This window comes from Polyodon spathula, chromosome 29, assembly GCF_017654505.1.
Source record: "Polyodon spathula isolate WHYD16114869_AA chromosome 29, ASM1765450v1, whole genome shotgun sequence".
Lineage (NCBI taxonomy): Eukaryota > Metazoa > Chordata > Actinopteri > Acipenseriformes > Polyodontidae > Polyodon > Polyodon spathula.
The window spans coordinates 1,525,772-1,548,885 of NC_054562.1; the positions used below are offsets into that span (position 1 = coordinate 1,525,772).

The window sequence follows — 23,114 nt, forward strand, 5'->3', positions numbered from 1 at the left end:
TGAATACACATAATCAGTATTTATAAAACAGATATTATCACGAAATCAATTCGGATCCACCCAAGGTGAACAAAACACTACAAAAAATATTGTGGACACATAAAAATTCACCTTACAGATTCTCTTCCAGATCACCACCCTTAACAGCACACAACACACTGTCTACACACCAGGCTTCCTCAAACATTGCTATATTACGCATTGCTTTATAGAAATTAAAATTCAGTCTAACCCGTGTTAATACAAGCCTTCTAAAACAGACAGATTGATTGATTGATTGATTGATTGATTCTCTCGAATCGTTTGAAACGCCCATCTCCTTTGCAGGGGTCAGATGCGAGAACCTTGGGGATACATTTTGTGCGTCTGTAAAAACTGCTCGGGTTGTCAAAAAAGCTTCTGGAAAAATCTAACCCCCCCCTTACCCAAAACAAACCCAGCTCCTTCCTGAAGACCCCCCCCCCTTCCCCCCCCCCAGCAGCGGTCCAATCAGAGAGCCGGGTTGGCTGCGGGGGGGGCGGGGCGGATCCTGTCCTCTGTAAATTCATTTTGTTGTCTGCAGATAGATGTTCCCGCAGCCCCGCCATGGCGCTGCTAACGGCTCTGCTCGCCTTCGTGTATCACTTGCCACAGGTGTACAAGTGGCTGCTCAAGCCGTACTACCTGGCCTCCACTCTCCTGGCTCTGCTCTTCGTGCTGGTGCGCAAGTGCCCCGGGGTGTGCGAGAAGCTGCCCTCGCAACGGGAGGACGGGAATTCGTGCGACTTCGACTGGGTGAGTGTGCCGGGGAGCAGGCGGGGGTGCGCGGCCGCCGCCGTGGCGTGTGCCGGGGAGACTGGGGAGCGCCGCCGCCGCTGTGCGCTCGGGCTCGCAAGATGCAGGATAAGCACGGGGCGGGCGGGGGGGGGCGGGCTTCTCTGTTTATTCATTAATTAGTCATTAATATATCACGGGAGATCTGGTGAATTTGATAAAAAAAAAAGCAAAATCGCATATAGTATAGGGCGCGTACGCGGCATGAGTTTCTGATTATTATTATTATTATTATTTTTAAAGGAAGGTTTTCCAGCCTATATAAAATAAAATGGTTCGTTCTATCCCTGGTAGGTGAATTTATTGTTATTTTTTCAGCAACCGTAGATGTTGATCGTGTCATTGGGTCAGGACTGCGCATGCGGGAGACCCCCTCCCCCATTTACAATGTAATTCCAGTCCAGTCCAGTCCAGTGATATTAAACTGCAGTTACAATGTAATTCCAGCCCAGTCTAGTGATATTAAACTGCAGTTACAATGTAATTCCAGCCCAGTCTAGTGATATTAAACTGCAGTTACAATGTAATTCCAGCCCAGTCCAGTGATATTAAACTGCAGTTACAATGTAATTCCAGCCCAGTCCAGTGATATTAAACTGCAGTTACAATGTAATTCCAGCCCAGTCTAGTGATATTAAACTGCAGTTACAATGTAATTCCAGTCCAGTCCAGTGATATTAAACTGCAGTTACAATGTAATTCCAGCCCAGTCCAGTGATATTAAACTGCAGTTACAATGTAATTCCAGTCTAGTGATATTAAACTGCAGTTACAATGTAATTCCAGTCCAGTCTAGTGATATTAAACTGCAGTTACAATGTAATTCCAGTCCAGTCCAGTGATATTAAACTGCAGTTACAATGTAATTCCAGCCCAGTCTAGTGATATTAAACTGCAGTTACAATGTAATTCCAGTCCAGTCCAGTGATATTAAACTGCAGTTACAATGTAATTCCAGTCCAGTCTAGTGATATTAAACTGCAGTTACAATGTGATTCCAGTCCAGTCTAGTGATATTAAACTGCAGTTACAATGTAATTCCAGCCCAGTCTAGTGATATTAAACTGCAGTTACAATGTAATTCCAGTCCAGTCCAGTGATATTAAACTGCAGTTACAATGTAATTCCAGTCCAGTCTAGTGATATTAAACTGCAGTTACAATGTAATTCCAGTCCAGTCCAGTGATATTAAACTGCAGTTACAATGTAATTCCAGCCCAGTCTAGTGATATTAAACTGCAGTTACAATGTAATTCCAGACCAGTCTAGTGATATTAAACTGCAGTTACAATGTAATTCCAGCCCAGTCCAGTGATATTAAACTGCAGTTACAATGTAATTCCAGTCCAGTCCAGTGATATTAAACTGCAGTTACAATGTAATTCCAGTCCAGTCCAGTGATATTAAACTGCAGTTACAATGTAATTCCAGCCCAGTCCAGTGATATTAAACTGCAGTTACAATGTAATTCCAGTCCAGTCCAGTGATATTAAACTGCAGTTACAATGTAATTCCAGTCCAGTCCAGTGATATTAAACTGCAGTTACAATGTAATTCCAGTCCAGTCTAGTGATATTAAACTGCAGTTACAATGTAATTCCAGTCCAGTCCAGTGATATTAAACTGCAGTTACAATGTAATTCCAGTCCAGTCTAGTGATATTAAACTGCAGTTACAATGTAATTCAATAGTCTAGTCTAGTGATCTTAAACTGCAGTTACAATGTAATTCCAGTTCAGTCCTAGTGATATTAAACTGCAGTTACAATGTAATTCCAGTCTAGTCTAGTGATATTAAACTGCAGTTACAATGTAATTCCAGCCCAGTCCAGTGATATTAAACTGCAGTTACAATGTAATTCCAGCCCAGTCCAGTGATATTAAACTGCAGTTACAATGTAATTCCAGCCCAGTCAAGTGATATTAAACTGCAGTTACAATGTAATTCCAGTCCAGTCCAGTGATATTAAAATGCAGTTACAATGTAATTCCAGTCCAATCCAGTGATATTAAACTGCAGTTACAATGTAATTCCAGTCCAGTCCAGTGATATTAAACTGCAGTTACAATGTAATTCCAGTCCAGTCTAGTGATATTAAACTGCAGTTACAATGTAATTCCAGTCCAGTCCAGTGATATTAAACTGCAGTTACAATGTAATTCCAGCCCAGTCTAGTGATATTAAACTGCAGTTACAATGTAATTCCAGTCCAGTCTAGTGATATTAAACTGCAGTTACAATGTAATTCCAGCCCAGTCTAGTGATATTAAACTGCAGTTACAATGTAATTCCAGTCCAGTCTAGTGATATTAAACTGCAGTTACAATGTAATTCCAGCCCAGTCTAGTGATATTAAACTGCAGTTACAATGTAATTCCAGTCCAGTCTAGTGATATTAAACTGCAGTTACAATGTAATTCCAGTCCAGTGATATTAAACTGCAGTTACAATGTAATTCCAGTCCAGTGATATTAAACTGCAGTTACAATGTAATTCCAGTCCAGTCTAGTGATATTAAACTGCAGTTACAATGTAATTCCAGTCCAGTCTAGTGATATTAAACTGCAGTTACAATGTAATTCCAGTCCAGTCTAGTGATATTAAACTGCAGTTACAATGTAATTCCAGTCCAGTCTAGTGATATTAAACTGCAGTTACAATGTAATTCCAGTCCAGTCTAGTGATATTAAACTGCAGTTACAATGTAATTCCAGTCCAGTCCAGTGATATTAAACTACAGCAGTTACAATGTAATTCCAGTCCAGTCCAGTGATATTAAACTGCAGTTACAATGTAATTCCAGTCCAGTCTAGTGATATTAAACTGCAGTTACAATGTAATTCCAGTCCAGTCTAGTGATATTAAACTGCAGTTACAATGTAATTCCAGTCCAGTCTAGTGATATTAAACTGCAGTTACAATGTAATTCCAGTCCAGTCTAGTGATATTAAACTGCAGTTACAATGTAATTCCAGTCCAGTCCAGTGATATTAAACAGCCCAGCCCAGTGATATTAAACTGCAGTTACAATTCCCGTCCAGTCCAGTCTAGTGATATTAAACTGCAGTTACAATGTAATTCCAGTCCAGTCTAGTGATATTAAACTGCAGTTACAATGTAATTCCAGTCCAGTCCAGTGATATTAAACTGCAGTTACAATGTAATTCCAGTCCAGTCCAGTGATATTAAACTTCAGTTACAATGTAATTCCAGTCCAGTGATATTAAACTTCAGTTACAATTTAATTCCAGTCCAGTGATATTAAACTGCAGTTACAATGTAATTCCAGTCCAGTCTAGTGATATTAAACTGCAGTTACAATGTAATTCCAGTCCAGTCTAGTGATATTAAACTGCAGTTACAATGTAATTCCAGTCCAGTCCAGTGATATTAAACTGCAGTTACAATGTAATTCCAGCCCAGTCCAGTGATATTAAACTGCAGTTACAATGTAATTCCAGTCCAGTCCAGTGATATTAAACTGCAGTTACAATGTAATTCCAGTCCAGTCCAGTGATATTAAACTGCAGTTACAATGTAATTCCAGTCCAGTCCAGTGATATTAAACTGCAGTTACAATGTAATTCCAGTCCAGTCTAGTGATATTAAACTGCAGTTACAATGTAATTCCAGTCCAGTCCAGTGATATTAAACTGCAGTTACAATGTAATTCCAGTCCAGTCCAGTGATATTAAACTGCAGTTACAATGTAATTCCAGTCCAGTCTAGTGATATTAAACTGCAGTTACAATGTAATTCCAGTCCAGTCTAGTGATATTAAACTGCAGTTACAATGTAATTCCAGCCCAGTCTAGTGATATTAAACTGCAGTTACAATGTAATTCCAGTCCAGTCTAGTGATATTAAACTGCAGTTACAATGTAATTCCAGTCCAGTCCAGTGATATTAAACTGCAGTTACAAGGTAATTCCAGTCCAGTCTAGTGATATTAAACTGCAGTTACAATGTAATTCCAGTCCAGTCTAGTGATATTAAACTGCAGTTACAATGTAATTCCAGTCCAGTCTAGTGATATTAAACTGCAGTTACAATGTAATTCCAGTCCAGTCCAGTGATATTAAACTGCAGTTACAATGTAATGATATTAAACCAGTCCAATGTAATTCCAGTCCAGTGATATTAAACTGCAGTTACAATGTAATTCCAGTCCAGTCCAGTGATATTAAACTGCAGCAATGTAATTCCAGTTACAATTAAACTGCAATTCCAGTCCAGTCTAGTGATATTAAAATGCAGTTACAATGTAATTCCAGTCCAGTCCAGCTAGTGATAGTAACTGCAGTGACACTTGTAATTCCAGTGTGATATTAAACTGCAGTTACAATGTAATTCCAGCCCAGTCCAGTGATATTAAACTGCAGTTACAATGTAATTCCAGTCCAGTCCAGTGATATTAAACTGCAGTTACAATGTAATTCCAGTCCAGTCCAGTGATATTAAACTGCAGTTACAATGTAATTCCAGTCCAGTCTAGTGATATTAAACTGCAGTTACAATGTGATTCCAGTCCAGTCTAGTGATATTAAACTGCAGTTACAATGTAATTCCAGTCCAGTCTATACAGAATTGAATTTCTTTCTTCCAGAGAGAAGTGGAGATTCTGATGTTTCTCAGCGCCATCGTCATGATGAAGAACCGTCGTGCGAGTACGTAGGGTACCTCGGGCCGCGGGCACAGGTCTGGCGCGCAGCCAGCGGTGAAACCCTCACTCCCTGTGCCTGGCCCTCGCTGCCAGCCCCGAACCCCTGTCGAAATTCAGAGACCAAATTGATGAGGCAGCAGTTGTGTTTTTTGTTGTTTTGTTAGCCCCCCCCCCCTCCCGGTTCTGGTCGGACGGGTTTTCCTCTCTGTCAGCGTGTTTTGTTTTCTAGTGTTTATTCAGGGTTGTTTGGTGGCAGCGGGTTCAAGGTGGGCTCTTGCTTGTGTTTTATTTCAGGCGGGCGAGGCTGGTCTTCGGATGAGGGCTCCTGTCAACACGCTTTGTCAGATTGCTTGCGTGTCTCTCTCTCTCTCTCTCACTCACCTCTGTCTTTCTCCTCCTTCCCTATCTCCTTCCTCTTTCTCCTCCCCTCTTTCTCCTCCTCCTCCCATCTTTCTCTGTCTCCCTCTCTCCTCTGTCTCTCTTCCCTCTTTAACCCTGTGCCGTGTCTGTGTGTCTGTGTCTGTGCTCTGTGTGCGTGTGTCTCAGTGTCTGTGCTCTGTGTGTGTTTAACCCTGTGCTGTGTCTGTGTCAGTGTCTGTGTGCTGTGTGTGTTTAAGCCTGTGCTGTGTCTCAGTGTCTGTGCTCTGTGTGCGTGTGCCTCAGTGTCTGTGCTCTGTGTGTGTTTATCCCTGTGCTGTGTGTGTCTGTGCTGTGTTTAACTCTGTGTCTGTGTGTCTCTTCCAGTCACAGTGGAGCAGCATCTTGGGAATATCTTCCTGTTCAGTAAAGTGGCCAGTGTGATTCTCTTCTTCAGACTGGACATCAGAATGGGGCTCCTGTACCTGACTCTGTGCATCGGTGAGTGAGTCCAATACACCCTGTCCCTCCCCCTGAGAGAGAGTCCAATACACCCTCCCCTCCCCCTGAGAGAGAGTCCAATACACCCTCCCCTCCCCCTGAGAGAGAGTCCAATACACCCTCCCCTCCCCCTGAGAGAGAGTCCAATACACCCTCCCCTCCCCCTGAGAGAGAGTCCAATACACCCTCCCCTCCCCCTGAGAGAGAGTCCAATACACCCTCCCCTCCCCCTGAGAGAGAGTCCAATACACCCTCCCCTCCCCCTGAGAGAGAGTCCAATACACCCTCCCCTCCCCCTGAGAGAGAGTCCAATACACCCTCCCCTCCCCCTGAGAGAGAGTCCAATACACCCTCCCCTCCCCCTGAGAGAGAGTCCAATACACCCTCCCCTCCCCCTGAGAGAGAGTCCAATACACCCTCCCCTCCCCCTGAGAGAGAGTCCAATACACCCTCCCCTCCCCCTGAGAGAGAGTCCAATACACCCTCCCCTCCCCCTGAGAGAGAGTCCAATACACCCTCCCCTCCCCCTGAGAGAGAGTCCAATACACCCTCCCCTCCCCCTGAGAGAGAGTCCAATACACCCTCCCCTCCCCCTGAGAGAGAGTCCAATACACCCTCCCCTCCCCCTGAGAGAGAGTCCAATACACCCTCCCCTCCCCCTGAGAGAGAGTCCAATACACCCTCCCCTCCCCCTGAGAGAGAGTCCAATACACCCTCCCCTCCCCCTGAGAGAGAGTCCAATACACCCTCCCCTCCCCCTGAGAGAGAGTCCAATACACCCTCCCCTCCCCCTGAGAGAGAGTCCAGAACACACAGAAATACAGCAGCTACCCAACATGGGGTCTATATAGAGCTGGAATCTAGTGCGCTGGCATTGCCTGCTGTGTGCTGGGCAGAGCCTGGCTGTGCTGTGCTGTACACAGGGCAATGCTGACAGGATCGCACTGTATAACACTGATACACAGCCCTGCACAGAACCACAGCAGCTACCCAACATGGGGTCTATATAGAGCTGGAATCTAGTGCGCTGGCATTGCCTGCTGTGTGCTGGGCAGAGCCTGGCTGTGCTGTGCTGTGCGCAGGGCAATGCTGGCAGGATCGCACTGTATAACACTGATACACAGCCCTGCACAGAACCACAGCAGCTGCCCAGCATGGGGTCTATATAGAGCTGGAATCTAGTGCGCTGGCATTGCCTGCTGTGTGCTGGGCAGAGCCTGGCTGTGCTGTGCTGTGCGCAGGGCAATGCTGGCAGGATATAGTTTTCTGGTTTTATAATAAGAATTGTTATTCTTTTTATTTTTGCAGTGTTTTTAATGACCTGTAAACCTCCTCTCTACATGGGACCGGAATACGTGAAATATTTCAACGACAAAACAATAGATGTGAGTATCAGCTGCAAGAGTATGTTGAATTCTTCGCAGAAGACAGACAGACCGACAGACAGTCCTTCGCATCCGTCTACGCAGATCTGTCCCTCAAGTAAGATTTGTCCCTCTGTCTCTCAGGACTTACAGACAGACCGCACACAGACAGTTGATCACTGTCCCACCCGCCACCACAGGAGACAGACAGACCATCATTAAAATCCGCACACAGACAGACAGATTAGCTTTATTAACAGGATCACTGCCCTCCCTTTAAAGGAGCGCTGACCATCTTTAAAATCCATTCTCTCACCTCTTATTTGCTTTATTAACAGGATCACTGACCCCTCCCTTTACAGGAGCGCTGACCATCTTTAAAATCCATTCTCTCACCTCTTATTAGCTTTATTAACAGGATCACTGACCCCTCCCTTTACAGGAGCGCTGACCATCTTTAAAATCCATTCTCTCACCTCTTATTAGCTTTATTAACATGATCACTGGCCCCTCCCTTTAAAGGAGCGCTGACCATCTTTAAAATCCATTCTCTCACCTCTTATTAGCTTTATTAACAGGATCACTGACCCCTCCCTTTACAGGAGCGCTGACCATCTTTAAAATCCATTCTCTCACCTCTTATTAGCTTTATTAACAGGATCACTGGCCCCTCCCTTTACAGGAGCGCTGACCATCTTTAAAATCCATTCTCTCACCTCTTATTAGCTTTATTAACAGGATCACTGACCCCTCCCTTTACAGGAGCGCTGACCATCTTTAAAATCCATTCTCTCACCTCTTATTAGCTTTATTAACAGGATCGCTGGCCCCTCCTCTCTTTTATAAAGCCTGTATTATCTGCGTTGTGAATCTGTGTTTCTCTGCTTTGTATTTTAGGTATAATTGCGAGGGACTGAAGTTTGGGAAGGTCGATGTTGGTCGATACGGAGAAGTCTGTAAGAAGTAAGTAGATTTTTAATTTTATTTTTATATATTTTTGTGTCTGCAACGTTTGGGTGACAATTAGAAGTGAATCTGTACTTTGTATTGTAAAGCACAGAGAGGTCTGGTAAAGCACAGGGAAGCATTGTAAAGCACAGAGAGGTCTGGTAAAGCATAGGGAAGCATTGTAAAGCACAGAGAGGTCTGGTAAAGCATAGGGAAGCATTGTAAAGCACAGAGAGGTCTGGTAAAGCACAACGAAGCATTGTAAAGCACAGAGAGGTCTGGTAAAGCACAGGGAAGCATTGTAAAGCACAGAGAGGTCTGGTAAAGCATAGGGAAGCATTGTAAAGCACAGAGAGGTCTGGTAAAGCATAGGGAAGCATTGTAAAGCACAGAGAGGTCTGGTAAAGCACAGGGAAGCATTGTAAAGCACAGAGAGGTCTGGTAAAGCATATTAAAAAACAAACCATAGTGAACTAACCCTGATAAAAACTTTCCACAGTAAAACAGGGTTGGAGATAAAACTGCACAGCAGTGTGATCCAGTCCTGGTTTCACTAGGAGTTTAGTAATTAGACTCCCGCTGCACAGCAGTGTGATCCAGTCCTGGTTTCACTAGGAGTTTAGTAATTAGACTCCCGCTGCACAGCAGTGTGATCCAGTCCTGGTTTCACTAGGAGTTTAGTAATCAGACTCCCACTGCACAGCAGTGTGATCCAGTCCTGCTTTCACTAGGAGTTTAATAATAAGACACACCTGAGCTTGTTCCCTAGACACACTGGGGCTGATCAAGCTGGTAGTAAAACCTGGACTGGATCACACTGCTGTGTAATAGGAGTCCCATTACCAACTCCTCACCGCCTCTGTTGCGCCCCCTACAGGTACAAAGTCAGCACTTCCCCATTGACCAAACAGCTGCCCTCCCTCATCCTGTTCCAAGGGGGCAGGGAGGTGCAGAGGAGACCCCAAATCGACAAGAAGGGGCGCGCCGTGTCCTGGAAATTCTCAGAGGTGAGTCAGGGGGGGGGCGTGAGAGCGAAGCATGTGATGTAATTTATTTATTTATTTATTTATTTTTATTTTTAATTTACTTTCTTCCATCTGCAGGAGAACATCATCCGCGAGTTCAACTTGAACGAACTTTATCAAAAACACAAAAAGCTTTCGAAAAACAAGCAGCAGGGACCCGAGACGCAGTTCGAGAAAATCCCAGAAGAGGGAGCAACTGAGCCAGAGAACCCCGAGGAGGAGGCGGAGACTGAGACCAAGAAAGACAAATAGAAACCCCGCCCCACGCAGGCCTGTGTGACCAGACAATGGGGCTGGGCGTGGCTATGCAAATACGCTGGGAACAGAAGAAAAAAGGGGGTGGGGCATTCTAATGAGCTTGCAAGGTTGTGCTTCAAAAACTCTTGTGTTGAAAATGTCCAAAATGCATCATTCGAGAGTCTAGTGATAATTTAAATCTATTAAGTTATTAGTTTATATATATATATATATATATAAGTTATAAATTTGTTTTTTTTTAGTATTTTGGTGTTTTAAAAACAAGCATTTTTGTACAGTCGTGGAGTGTCATTGGTAAAACTAAGGAGGTATCAAAAAGGCTGCTGTTTTAGGATCTGGTGCCCGTGTGTGAGTGAGAGAGAGAGAGTGTGTGTGTGATTTTAGTATAGGCAGTTCACCCACAACTTAAACAAAACTACTTAGAACCCTGCCCCAAACCAGAAGAAACTAGACATCTGGTTAATTAACTGTTGTTGCTGTGCCAGCTTCCCTCCTTCCTCCCAGTCCCTGCTCAGCTCTAACCACTAGAGCCAGCCTCCCTCCCTCCCAGTCCCTGCTCAGCTCTAACCACTAGAGCCAGCCTCCCTCCCTCCCCGTAGTCCCTCCTCAGCTCTAACCACTAGAGCCAGCCTCCCTCCCTCCCTCCCAGTCCCTGCTCAGCTCTAACCACTAGAGCCAGCCTCCCTCCCTCCCAGTCCCTGCTCAGCTCTAACCACTAGAGCCAGCCTCCCTCCCTCCCTCCCAGTCCCTCAGCTCTAACCACTAGAGCCAGCCTCCCTCCCTCCCAGTCCCTCCTCAGCTCTAACCACCAGAGCCAGCCTCCCTCCACAGGGTCAGGTGACGAGTCGAGATTGGTGAATCTCGGTCGGAGGAGCGGGGAGGAAGGGTAAGGGACGAGTCGAAGATGGTGCTCGGTCCAGGGAGGGAGGAAGGGTCAGGGCCCGAGTCGAGCTAACCACTAGAGCCAGCCTCCCTCCCTCCCAGTCCCTCCTCAGCTCTAACCACGAGCCAGCCTCCCTCCCTCCTTCCCAGTCCCTGCTCAGCTCTAACCACGAGCCAGCCTCCCTCCCTCCTTCCCAGTCCCTGCTCAGCTCTAACCACGAGTCCACACTGCCTCCCTCCCTCCGTCCCAGTCCCTGCTCGGCTCTAACCACGAGCCAGCCTCCCTCCCTCCCAGTCCCTGCTCAGCTCTAACCACTAGAGCCAGCCTCCCTCCCTCCCTCCCAGTCCCTGCTCTAAGCTAGCTCTAACCACTAGAGCCAGCCTCCCTCCCTCCGTCCCAGTCCCTGCTCAGCTCTAACCACTAGAGCCAGCCTCCCTCCCTCCCAGTCCCTGCTCAGCTCTAACCACCGAGCCAGCCTCCCTCCCTCCGTCCCAGTCCCTCCTCAGCTCTAACCATGAGAGCCAGCCTCCCTCCCTCCCTCCCTCCCTCCCAGTCCCTGCTCAGCTCTAACCACTAGAGCCAGCCTCCCTCCCTCCCCTCCCAGTCCCTGCTCAGCTCTAACCACGAGCCAGCCTCCCTCCCTCCCTCCCAGCCCCTCCTCAGCTCTAACCACTAGAGCCAGCCTCCCTCCCTCCCCTCCCTCCCTCCACCACCCCTCAGCTCTAACCACTAGAGCCAGCCTCCCTCCCTCCCAGTCCCCCCTCAGCTCTAACCACTAGAGCCACACTGCTCCCTCCCCCAGTCCCCCCTCAGCTCTAACCACATTTAAAACCACATATTAATAAAAGTTTTAAGATCTCACTTTTTTCATTATAATTACTTTATTTATTTATTACCTGCATTAAAAATCTTAGATTTGTTTATTTTATTTTTTTGTAATTAGTTACCTAATTTTCGAGGTGATCTTGGGGGGTGAAAATTAAGAGCATATCTGATTTGACTGCGTTCCGGGTCATATTAACGTTAGGTGAGTAATTATTGAAATAGCAATATTAGTTTAAAATTGAATTAAAAAAATCAATAACTGAAATGCTAATAAAATGTTGATTGTGAATCGGCTACTGTCTGTTTGTTTTTTTTTGTTTTTTTTTTAATTGTGTCAATTTAAAAGGTACATGAAATAATCTCTTTGCATGTCTTGAAGTGTCGTGCTTCTATTAATTGCAGGGAATGAATATGTGCGCGAGATGGTGTGGCTCTATAAAGACAGCGTGTTGTAGTTAAAGAACTACAACTCCCAGCATCCCTCACCATTGCTGCGGGTGCAGAGGTATGCTGGGTGCTGTAGTCCTAGGCCAAGTCTTACGTGTATCAAAGAGGGACTTTTGACTGGATGTGATGCTGGGGTTTGTGTGAGAGAGAGAGAAATGGAGGGTATCGTTTATTAGAACCACATTTCACACTGATAGAGGAGGATAGGAGGGCGAGGCAGAGGGAGAGTGGGAGAGGAGAGTGGGGGGAGAGAGTGGGAAAGGAGAGGCAGAGGGGAGAGGAGAAGAGAATCTTCTAACTAACAGTGAAGAGGAGAGTGTGGTATATTGTAACTGTATTCAACACCTGGGTGTGAGAGAGAGGAGGGGGGGGGGAGAAGCTAGCATATTATAACTGCGCTTCATGTGAGGAGCGAGGGAGGAGAGGGAGGAGGAAAGAGGAGCGGCACATCATAGCCCTATAAGAGAGGGGGGAGCGGCACATCATAGCCCTATAGGTGGAGAGCGGGGAGGAGCGAGGGAGGAGAGAGGAAGTGGGAGGAGAGGAGAGCGGTACATCAACGATCTATAGGGGGGAAGAGGGGAGGGAAACCCCCAAGAGGCAAGTTTGTTTACAGGATCTAGAAGTGCTTGCAGAGCGAGTGTGTCCCTGTCTGTCTCCATGTCTCTGTGTCTGTGTGCTTCTCTCTTGTAAAATCTTTGTCTATTAGTAGCTGTTGAAGACTGCCTGCCTGTTAGATGAGGTAAGAAATCTAAATCTTTGTCTGCCTATCTATCTATCTGTCTATCTGTCTATCTATCTCCTCAATTCCATGCAACTGCATTTGCTGTCTCTCTCGCTCACTCCTCCTATCAGTTGATCTTCCTCTCTCCTCACTGCAGTGTTGTCACAGTTATCCATTCAATCCAGTCTCCCTCCCTCTCTCTCTCTCTCTCTCTCTCCAAATTGGCTTTATTGACATGACAATAGAAAGAATTGTGTTGCCAAAGCACAGGCATGCATAACCAACTAAAATATAGGGTTAGGGTTTGTGTTAGAGTTTGGGTTGGTTTTGGGTTAGTGTTAGGGTTAGAGTTTGGGTTGGGTTTGGGTTAGTGTTAGGGTTAGAGTTTGGGTTTGTTTCGGGTTAGTGTTAGGGTTTGTGTTTGGGGGTTGGGATGGTTTTGGGGTTGGGGTTTGTTTTGGGGTTAGTCTTAGGGTTAGTGTTTGGGTTTGGGTTAGTGTTAGGGGTTGGGTTTGGTGTTGGTGTGGTTTGGGGGTTAGGATTAGTGTTTGGGTTGGGGTTAGGGTTGGGGTTTGTTTGGGGGTTAGGATATGTGTTTAAGTTAGGGTTAAGGTTTGTGTTGGGATGGTTTTTGGGGTTTGGGTTTTGGTTGGGGTTGGTTTTGGGGTTGGGATTAGTGTTAGAGGTTGAGTTGGGTTTGGTTTTGGGGTTAGGGTTTGGGTTAGGGTTTGTGTTTGGATTGGGGTTGGTTTTGGGGTTAGGTTTTGGTTGGGGTTAGTTTTGGGGTTATATTAGTGTTAGGGGTTGAGTTGGGTTTGGTTTTGGGGTTGGGGTTAATGTTAAGGTTAGTGTTAGGAAGTATTAGACTGGCCACATGATTCTGCCACCTCTTTGTTTTCAACAAAACCAGTTTAACCAGCCCAAGGCTCGTGTTACCAGTCCCCCGATCTAGTGACTGAGATAATTGCAGGGTTTCCAGACAGCTGCTATTGAATCAGCTCTCTGATGAAGGCGTTGCTCTAAAACATTCGCCAGCTGATTTGACTTCAGTGTAAATTCAATGGCAAACGTTTCCACTAGAAGTCTTTCTCAGAGTCTTCAGTGTGAATTCAATGGCAAACGTTTCCACTAGAAGTCTTTCTCAGCGTCTTCAGTGTGAATTCAATGGCAAACGTTTCCACTAGAAGTCTTTCTCAGTGTCTTCAGTGTAAATTCAATGGCAAATGTTTCCACTAGAAGTCTTTCTCAGAGTCTTCAGTGTGAATTCAATGGCAAACGTTTCCACTAGAAGTCTTTCTCAGTGTCTTCAGTGTGAATTCAATGACAAACGTTTCCACTAGAAGTCTTTCTCAGTGTCTTCAGTGTGAATTCAATGGCAAACGTTTCCACTAGAAGTCTTTCTCAGAGTCTTCAGTGTGAATTCAATGGCAAACGTTTCCACTAGAAGTCTTTCTCAGTGTCTTCAGTGTTGATTGATAATGGTTAAGCTCCTCAGTCATTAACTGGATCAGCTGAACTTTACACTTCAGACCGTCTGCCTCAAAGAGCTTTTTATTAATGGTTCTCACTCATTAAAGTTTGTTACATAACTCTGTCCTGTTCAGAGGTTACACACCGCAATCACTGACAGAGTGACAGAGAGGTACTATGCGTGTGTGTGTGTGTGTGTGTGTGTGTGTGTGTGTGTTTGCTGTGTTGTATAACTCTGTCCTGTTCAGAGGTTACACACCGCAATCACTGACAGAGTGACAGAGAGGTACTATGCGTGTGTGTGTGTGTGTGTGTAGCTGGTTTGCTGGTTTGTATAACTCTGTCCTGTTCAGAGGTTACACACCGCAATCACTGACAGAGTGACAGAGAGGTAATATGCGTGGTTGTGTGGTGTGTGTGTGTGTTGTGTGTAGCTGGTTTGACAGGTCTGTCAGAGGTTCACACCGCATCACACAGAGTGACAGACAGTACTACTCGACACAACACATTCTTGTCCTCGTGTGTGTGTGGTGTTCAAACATATTGAGACAGGACAAGTTCCAATGTGTTTGGCTTAGTGACTGTCTCACTGTGACCAGATGACTAATGCGGTGTGTGTGTGTGTGTGTGTGTGTGTAGCTGGTTTGCTGGTTTGTATAACTCTGTCCTGTTCAGAGGTTACACACCGCAATCACTGACAGAGTGACAGAGAGGTACTATGCGTGTGTGTGTGTGTGTGTGTGTGTGTGTGTAGCTGGTTTGCTGGTTTGTATAACTCTGTCCTGTTCAGAGGTTACACACCGCAATCACTGACAGAGTGACAGAGAGGTGCGTGGTGTGTGTGTGTGTGTGTGTGTGTGTAGCTGGTTTGCTGGTTTGTATAACTCTGTCCTGTTCAGAGGTTACACACCGCAATCACTGACAGAGTGACAGAGAGGTACTTGCGTGTGTGTGTGTGTGTGTGTGTGTGTGTTTAGCTGGTTTGCTGGTTTGTATAACTCTGTCCTGTTCAGAGGTTACACACCGCAATCACTGACAGAGTGACAGAGAGGTACTATGCGTGTGTGTGTGTGTGTGTGTGTGACCACTGTGGGTTTTGTACAAACATTTGAACCAGGACTCTGTCCTGTGTCAGAGTTTCACATCTGCTATCGTCATGATGTGTGACAGAGTTTCATCCTGTGTGTTGTGTACACTCTGCTATCGCTGACAGTGACAGAGTTCATGTGTGAGAGAGAGAGCAGCTTTATAAACACACTGAGAGAGGCACAGAGACGCTGAACACAACTGCAGCAACCTGAGAGGTACTGTCAGTGTGTGTGTGTGTGTGTGTGTGTGTCTTTCAGTGTGTCGTCCTGTGTGTGTGTGTGTGTCTGTGTGTGTGTGTGTCTCTCAGTGTATCTGTCTCTCAGTGTGTGTGTGTCTCTCAGTGTATCTGTCTCTCAGTGTGTGTCTCTCAGTGTGTTTCTCTGTGTGTGTGTCTCTGTGTCTCTCAGTGTGTGTGTCTTTCTCAGTGTGTGTGTCTCAGTGTGTGTGTCCCTCTGTGTCTGTGTCTCTCAGAGAGGGAGAGGGAGAGGGAGAGAGATTGAGGGGGAGAAAGGGAAGGAAGGGTTAAGACTAGCAGAATACCTTTGGACTCTATCCCTGCAGATTTCTGTGTGTTTTGCAAACGTTGCTCTCTGTGAGAGGCCAATGAAGTCAATTTTAATTTGAATTTGAATTTGAGAGAGAGAGGAGAGAGAGATAGCGCACAGTAATAACAATATTATTTTCTGCTTACTTTGCAGGACTGATGAGAAGAGAGAGGGAGAGAGAGATAACGAATCCCTGAGTGCTGAGAGAGTGATTAATTAGTGTTTGAGTATTTAATAGTCAGAGAGTGAGAGAGAGATATTCTTCACAGATGGATCGCTCCGTGTACTCCTCCCCCCCTCTCTCCAGAGTGGTAGTGTCTGGCGGTACCCACGGCAACGAGCTGGCGGGGGTGTGTCTGGTGAGGGAGTGGCTTAGGGGAGACAGCGCCCCCTGCCTGGAGAGAAGCAGCTTCACAGCTCAGCCGCTCCTGTCAAACCCCAGAGCAACAGAACAGAGCGTTCGATACGTCAGTGCAGACCTGAATCGCTGCTTCAAAACACACACACTGAGGTGAGAGGAGGGGAGAGAGAGGAGAGAGAGAGGAGAGAGGAGGGAGAGGAAAGAGGAGAGAGGGGGGAGAGAGAGGAGAGAGAGAGAGATCTCCCCCCTCCTCTCTTTCTGGAGAGAGAGAGAGAGCGGGGAGAGGGGAAGAGGGGGAGAGAGAGAGAGGGGCCGGGAGAGCGAGGCGAGGAGAGAGGATGAGGGGGCGAGAGCCTCGAGGGGAGAGAGGGGGGGGGGAGAGAGGAAAGAGGAGAGAGGAGAGGGGGGAGAGAGAGGAGAGAGAGAGGAGAGGAGAGAGGAGAGAGGGGAGAGAAGAGAGATGGGAGAGGGGAGAGAAGAGAGATGGGAGAGGGGAGCAGGGAGAGAAGAGAGAAGAGAGGAGGGAGAGGACCCTCCCCCCCTCACCCTTTTCCCCCCCCTCACTCCCCTTACTTCACCTCCCCTAACATCTACCACATTTTTTCCTCTTTCCTTCCCTTTCTCCCTCCTCTCCTTTTCCCTTTCCTCCCCTTTATTCTCGAGCGGCGACTTTCGAGAATCGGAGAGGGGAGAGCGAGGCTCCGTGCTCGAGAGAGGAGGAGAGGAGAAGGGATGGGAGAGGGGGAGGAGGGGAGAGAGAGGAGAGAGGGGGAGATGAGGGGAGAGGAGAGAGGAAAGGGGCCTCTCGGGAGAGGACTCCCACCCCCTTCCTCTTCCCTTTAACCCCTTTTCGGGATATGAGAGATGGGAGAGAGAGGAGAGAGGGGAGAGGAGAGAGAGGAGGGGAGAGGAGAGGGGGGAGAGAGAGGAGAGATGGGAGGAGAGGTTCCCCCCTTGCGAGGGAGAGGACTCTTTTAGAGAGTCGAGAGAGTCCCTATTTTCCTTCGGCCCTCCATCACTGCTGAATCACTGGGATCCTTTGAGACCCGACTTGACAAAGTTCTGAGATGAGTAAGCGGCTCGGAACCGGCCGAGCGCTGACTGGCTGATTGGACTCCTCTCTGTCTCCCCGCAGCGCCCCCCCCTCTCCCTCGGACCCCTACGAACTGGTCCGTGCTCGGGAGCTGGACTCTCTCCTGGGGCCAAAGGGCAGCGAAGGAGCCGTCGACTTCATCTGCGATCTGCACAACACCACGGCGAACATGGGGGCCTGCCTCATCCTGTACTCGCTGAGTGATTACTTCTGCCTGCACATCCTCCACTACCTGCAGGTAACCCCAGACCCGGCTCATCAAACGTCTATCCGCTGGCACGGCCGGCGCCACCTGGTGTTTGCGGGCAGACAAGCAATCCTGACCCGTTGTTTGTTTGATTCTTGGTCTCCAGACTCGCATGCAGTCGGCTCCGGTTTATTGCGTCGTTTTCGACGAACCGCCAAGCGAAGCGTATTCACTGGACACCATCGGGAAGAGAGGCATGGGTGAGAGAGGGAGAGGAGAGAGAGGAGAGAGGGGGGGGAGAGGGCCCCTCCTTCCTCCATCCTCCCTTCATTCCCCTATCCTTTCTTTCCACCCCTTTCTCCTCCTTCCCATTCCCATATTCTCTATCACAATTATTTTCTTATCCTTCACTTCCACTTTTCCTTCCCCTTTCTTTTCTGTTTTAAACCTTATTCTTTTTCCTTTTCTTTTCCTTTCCTTCCTAAACTCTCCCAAGTTATTTCCCCCTTTCTTTCACAGTTTCTTTCTTCTTTTTTTTCACCCTTCCTATCCTTTCCCTTTTCTTTTTTTTTCTATCTCTCCCTCTTTTTTTCGCTTTCCCTCCTCTTTACTCCAAGAGAGAAAAAAGGAAAAAAAAAAAAGGGGGGGGGGAGAGAGAATTTCCCCCTTTTCATTTACTTCTCCCCCCTTTTCCGACTCTCCATATTTAACACTTTTCCCTTCTGAAAAAACAGGATAACGAGACAGAGAGTGATTCTTTAGGGGAGGAGGGAGAGAGAGAGGAGAGAAACCCTCTTTCTCCCTTCTTCTTCTTTAACAGAGAGAAAAAGGGAAAGAGAAAGAAAGAGGGAGAGAGAAAGAGAAAATTTCTCCCTTTTTCTTCTCCACTTCCTTTTTTTACCCCTTCACAAGCTTTTTTCTTTTTCCCTTTTTCTTTTCTCTTTTTTCTCTTCCCCTCTTCCCTTTTTGACTTTTTTTCCTTCCCCTCCACCTCCCTCCTCTCGAGGAGGAGACCTTTTTTCTTCTCTTCATCTTTCTTTCCCCCCCTTCTCTTCTTTCTTCCCTTCTCTCCTTACCCCCTTCTTTTCTAAAAAAATCTCTCCTTCTTTTTCCCCTTCTTCTTTTCTTTTCTCTTTTTTCAATTATCACCTCCCCCCCCCCCTTTCTTCCATTCCCTTTCTCCTATTCTTCCTCCTCCTTCTCCTTCTCATTTTTATCTTCCCTTTCCTCCTTCTCCTTCTTTTTTTTTTCTTTTTTCCTTTTTCGAAAAAAGAAAAAAAAGAGAAAAAAAAAAAAGCCTAAAAGAAAAAGAAAAAGGGAAGGAAGAGAAGAGAGAGGAAAGAGGCTGAGGAGAAGCTTCCTTCCCAGAGGAGCACATCCTCTCGGGGAGCGGGTACTCCTTTTTTCATTCTTTTTTCTTTCATCTGAGAGGTCGGCTCTTTCCATTTTTTCGGAATGAGCCCTTTATTCCGGCTTTCTTTCTACCCCACATTTTCTTTCCTGGGAGGAGGGGATGGATCCCTTCCTCGTTAGCCCGAGTGGGAGGGAAAGACCTCTTTTCCTCCCCCCTCTCATTTTCTTCAGGAGGGATTTTCTTTTCCCTTCCTTTTCCCCTCTTCTTTCTTTTTCAGGAGGAGACCTCTCAGTAGGATGGACCTTTTCCATTCAAGGGTTGTGTGGCGGAGGAGTCGTGTGGGGGGGGGGGAGGGGAGCGAGGGGTCCCCAGGGAACACACACAAGAGGATGAGACAGAGGCGAATAAAGATGGATTTGGGACGGAGGATGACCAGTCTCGCGTACAAGAGTAGAGTATAACTAGGACGCCAAAGAGGGGGGGGAGAGGGGCGGGGGGGGGCGACGGGAGGGAGAGAGACGCAGTCAGAGGGGTGGGGGGGGGGGGGAGGAGGGGGAGAGGGAGAGAGAGAAAGAGGAGAGAGGGGGGGAGAGAGGGGAGAGGGGGGGAGGGGAGGGGGGAGAGGAGGAGAGAGAGAGAGAGAGAGGGCGGCGAGAAGGGGGGAGGAGGGGGAGAGAGAGGGGGGGAAAGACACCCGACCACAAGCGAACAGAACATGAGAGAGTCAGTGTTTCTGAACAAGACGTGTGTGTGCGTGTCAGTGTGTCGTGTGTGTGTGTGTCAGTGTGGGTGTGTCAGTGTGGGTGTGTGTGTGTGTGTGTGTCGTGTGTGAGTGTGTGTGTGTGTGTGTGTGTGTGTGTCTGTCTTATTTCTACGAAATCACAGTCTTGTCAGAGCGAATGTTCTCTCTCAGATTGATCCTGTTGTATTGATGGTTGTATTGATTGTTGTATGAATGGCGTTATTGATTGTTTATTGATGGTGTTATTGATTATTTATGGATGGTGTTATTGATTGTTGTATTGATTGTTGTATTGATGGTTGTATTGATGGTGTTATTGATTGTTTATTGATTGTTTATTGATGGTGTTATTGATTGTTATATTGATTGTTTATTGATGGTGTTATTGATTGTTGTATTGATTGTTGTATTGATGGTTGTATTGATGGTGTTATTGATTGTTGTATTGATTGTTTATTGATGGTGTTATTGATTGTTTATTGATTGTGTTATTGATGGTGTTATTGATTGTTAATTGATGGTGTTATTGATTGTTTATGGATGGTGTTATTGATTGTTGTATTGATTGTTTATTGATGGTGTTATTGATTATTTATGGATGGTGTTATTGATTGTTATATTGATTGTTTATGGATGGTATTATTGATTGTTTATTGATTGTTTATTGATGGTGTTATTGATGGTGTTATTGATTGTTGTATTGATTGTTTATTCAGCTCTTGAGGTTGGTCCGCTCCCTCACAGCCTCGTCAGAGCTGATATTCTCTCTCAGATGTCTGAAGGAGTCAAACTCATCCTGGATTTCATCGACCTCTTCAACAGAGGTGAGAGGAAGGAACACAAATCATCTGTCTCTCTCGGTGTCGTAGGTGTTTTGGGTTTTGTTGTGTCTCTCTCTCATGTCTCTCTCGGTGTCTTGTTTTTGGAGTCTTGAGTTTTTCAGTTTGTCATGGGGTCGGGGGCTGCGGAGGGAGTTGAGAGCGGTTTTGGTTTTTGTCTCTTTGTCTGTTCTCTCGTGTGCGTTTCCTCTTACTGAGAGTCTCCTCCTTGAGCTATTCTCTGGAGAGGAGCTTTCTCGATCTTCGCGCAGAGAAGGGAGACTCTCATTTACAGAAGGGGGGGCTTTCTACCCTCTCCTCTTAGCCTCTCGACCTCTCCCAAGGCTGGCTGCAGATGCAGTTGATCTGCACTATGGACGAGAGACGGGGAGTGGGAAGGTGTTACCCCAACCCTGTCTCTCTCTCTCTCTCCCTCTCTCTCTATCCTCTCCTCTCTCTCTCTCCTCTCTCCTCTCTCCTCTCTCTCTCTCTCTCTCTCTCTCTCTTTCTCTCAGGTACTGTCTTCCCCCCCTGTGAGGTGGAGGTGTATCGGAAGCTGGAGGGGTTGGATTTCCCACGAGACCCGCAGAGTGGAGAGCTGAGCGGCACAGTGCACCCAGAGAGACAGGTAACACAGCACAGCGCAATACAATACAGCACAGCGCAATACAATACAGCACAGCACAATACAATACAGCACAGCGCAATACAATACAGCACAGCGCAATACAGCGCAATACAATACACTACAATACAATACAGCGTCGTGTCGCGTTAATACCAGCGCCAGCCACACAGACAATTAACAAGCAATGGGCGCGTTTAGTCGCAACTACAATACACGCACCAGCGCTCCAATACAGCGCAATACAATACAGCACAGCACCGTGCACGCACAAATACAATAGCCCCCCAGCACAACTACATACAGCACAGCGCAATTACAGCGCCCATTGAATACACTATGTTCCATAAGCACGGCGGCGGTATGCACACGGTCCAATACAGCACAGCACAGCACAGCACAATACAGCACAGCACTGTACAATACAGCACAGTACAATACAGCACAGCACAATACAATACAGCACAGCGCAATACAATACAGCACAGCACAATACAATACAATACAGCACAGCGCAATACAGCACAATACAATACAGCACAGCACAGCACAGCACAGCACAGCACAGCACAGCACAACACAACACAGCACAGCACAATACTCTGTCTCTCTTACGTCTTGTGTTGTGTCGGTGTCGTGTCTATGGATGATGGACAGGAGATAGTAGGGGGGTAGTAGAGAGAGAGAGACCCAGACAGTACAGTGAGCTCTCCTCTCTTTCCCTCTCTCTCTCTGTGACTCTCTCTCTCTGTCTCTGTCCATCTCTCTCTCTCTCTTTCTCTCTCCCCCCCACACTCTATAGAATGTGATTAAGTTCAGTACGCGACATATAGTCAAATACCATTAACGAACCCCCCCCCCCCCCCCCCGCCCCCCCAGGACAGAGATTTCCGAGGGCTCACGACTGTGCTGGGCCCCTGGGGACCCCTGACTTCAAGCTGAAGTTCGCCACGCCAAGTTTCCGGTGCGCGGCACATGGGGAAGCCCATAGATATTACTCCTTGTCTTTATAAATGAGGCTGCTTCCCCGGAACGAGGTCACCGCAGACTCTCTCACAGACAACTGTGAGCGTGCCGAGACTCTGGAGATGTGGGACCAGGGGGTGGCCCCGAGGAGGACCTGGACTGGCACTGCGTGTCTTGACCCCCAATGGGGGGGGGGGGCTGGTATGAGTCATTCTTTGCACACTCTTTGTAGGACAGACCCTCCCTCGTCCCTCCTCACTCTCCTCTCCTCCCCTCCTCTCCTCTCTCCCCTCTCCCTGTACCTCAGTTTGATATCAGATAATCTGTGGTGTGTCGGGTGTCTGTTATGTTTCTGAGTGTCAGGGTGCGACTCCCTCTAGAGAGGAGAGGAGGAGAGGAGAGTGAGGAGGAGAGGGGAGAGGATTTCAATGCTGGTTTGGGGGTGTGGAATATTGTTTTAAACAGAAGCAGCTGGGAGGGGGAGTTTAATTCCAAGTCGGGTCTGTTTCAACGCTGGTTTATGATTTTAAAGAAAACTTGCTCTTGTTCTGTGCGACTATATTTAGACTGTGAGTAACGAGAGGAGTTTTATTACAGTGCCTTACAGCCACACAGGGATGAGTTTCAATACCTCCTCATTTATATTGCATGTCTTGGAGTGTTGAGTGTCTCTGCCTCTTTAAAATAAGTTAAATTAAACACAGAAGCTGATATTAAGGTGTTGAGTTATTATAAATGAAAAAAACTGTGCAGTTACACATTGTGACCACCAGTATGGGGGTGGCGCTGTTGCCTATGCAAAAATCCCATGATAAGTGAATTACTGTACTGTATCCAGAAATCCAAATGACAGCCAAGTTATATGTAACACTCTTTGCTACCTCTGTGTCTTGGAATGACTAGGAATGTTTGATTTTTAATAAACTCCAAAGATCTGAAAAAAAAATATCACTGTGTGTTTATTGATTTATTTTAAATTCAAATCTAGCAGAATAATGTGCTAATTTTACCAAAGCAGTTAATACAGAACCAAAAACCACACCAATTCAATATATA

General features: G+C 46.6%; 2 protein-coding genes across 2 annotated transcripts; both read left to right on the top strand.

Annotated features, from left to right (window-relative positions):
- Positions 1-532: 532 nt before the first annotated feature.
- tmx2b (thioredoxin-related transmembrane protein 2b) lies at positions 533-10,497 on the top strand. Its single transcript, XM_041232123.1, is given in 8 exon segments — positions 533-774; positions 5,420-5,480; positions 6,221-6,334; positions 7,643-7,717; positions 7,720-7,816; positions 8,596-8,661; positions 9,524-9,653; positions 9,750-10,497. Coding segments are annotated over 8 exon segments (906 nt in total). The 5' UTR covers positions 533-585; the 3' UTR covers positions 9,924-10,497.
- Positions 10,498-12,685: 2,188 nt separating this feature from the next.
- LOC121302115 (N-acyl-aromatic-L-amino acid amidohydrolase (carboxylate-forming)-like) lies at positions 12,686-22,034 on the top strand. The gene is made up of 7 exons (XM_041231936.1): positions 12,686-12,826; positions 16,066-16,423; positions 17,409-17,604; positions 17,720-17,813; positions 20,366-20,473; positions 20,983-21,095; positions 21,972-22,034. The coding sequence occupies exons 2-7, from the start codon at positions 16,182-16,184 to the stop codon at positions 22,032-22,034; spliced, it is 816 nt and encodes a 271-aa protein (XP_041087870.1). The 5' UTR covers positions 12,686-12,826; positions 16,066-16,181.
- The last annotated feature ends 1,080 nt before the right edge of the window (positions 22,035-23,114 follow it).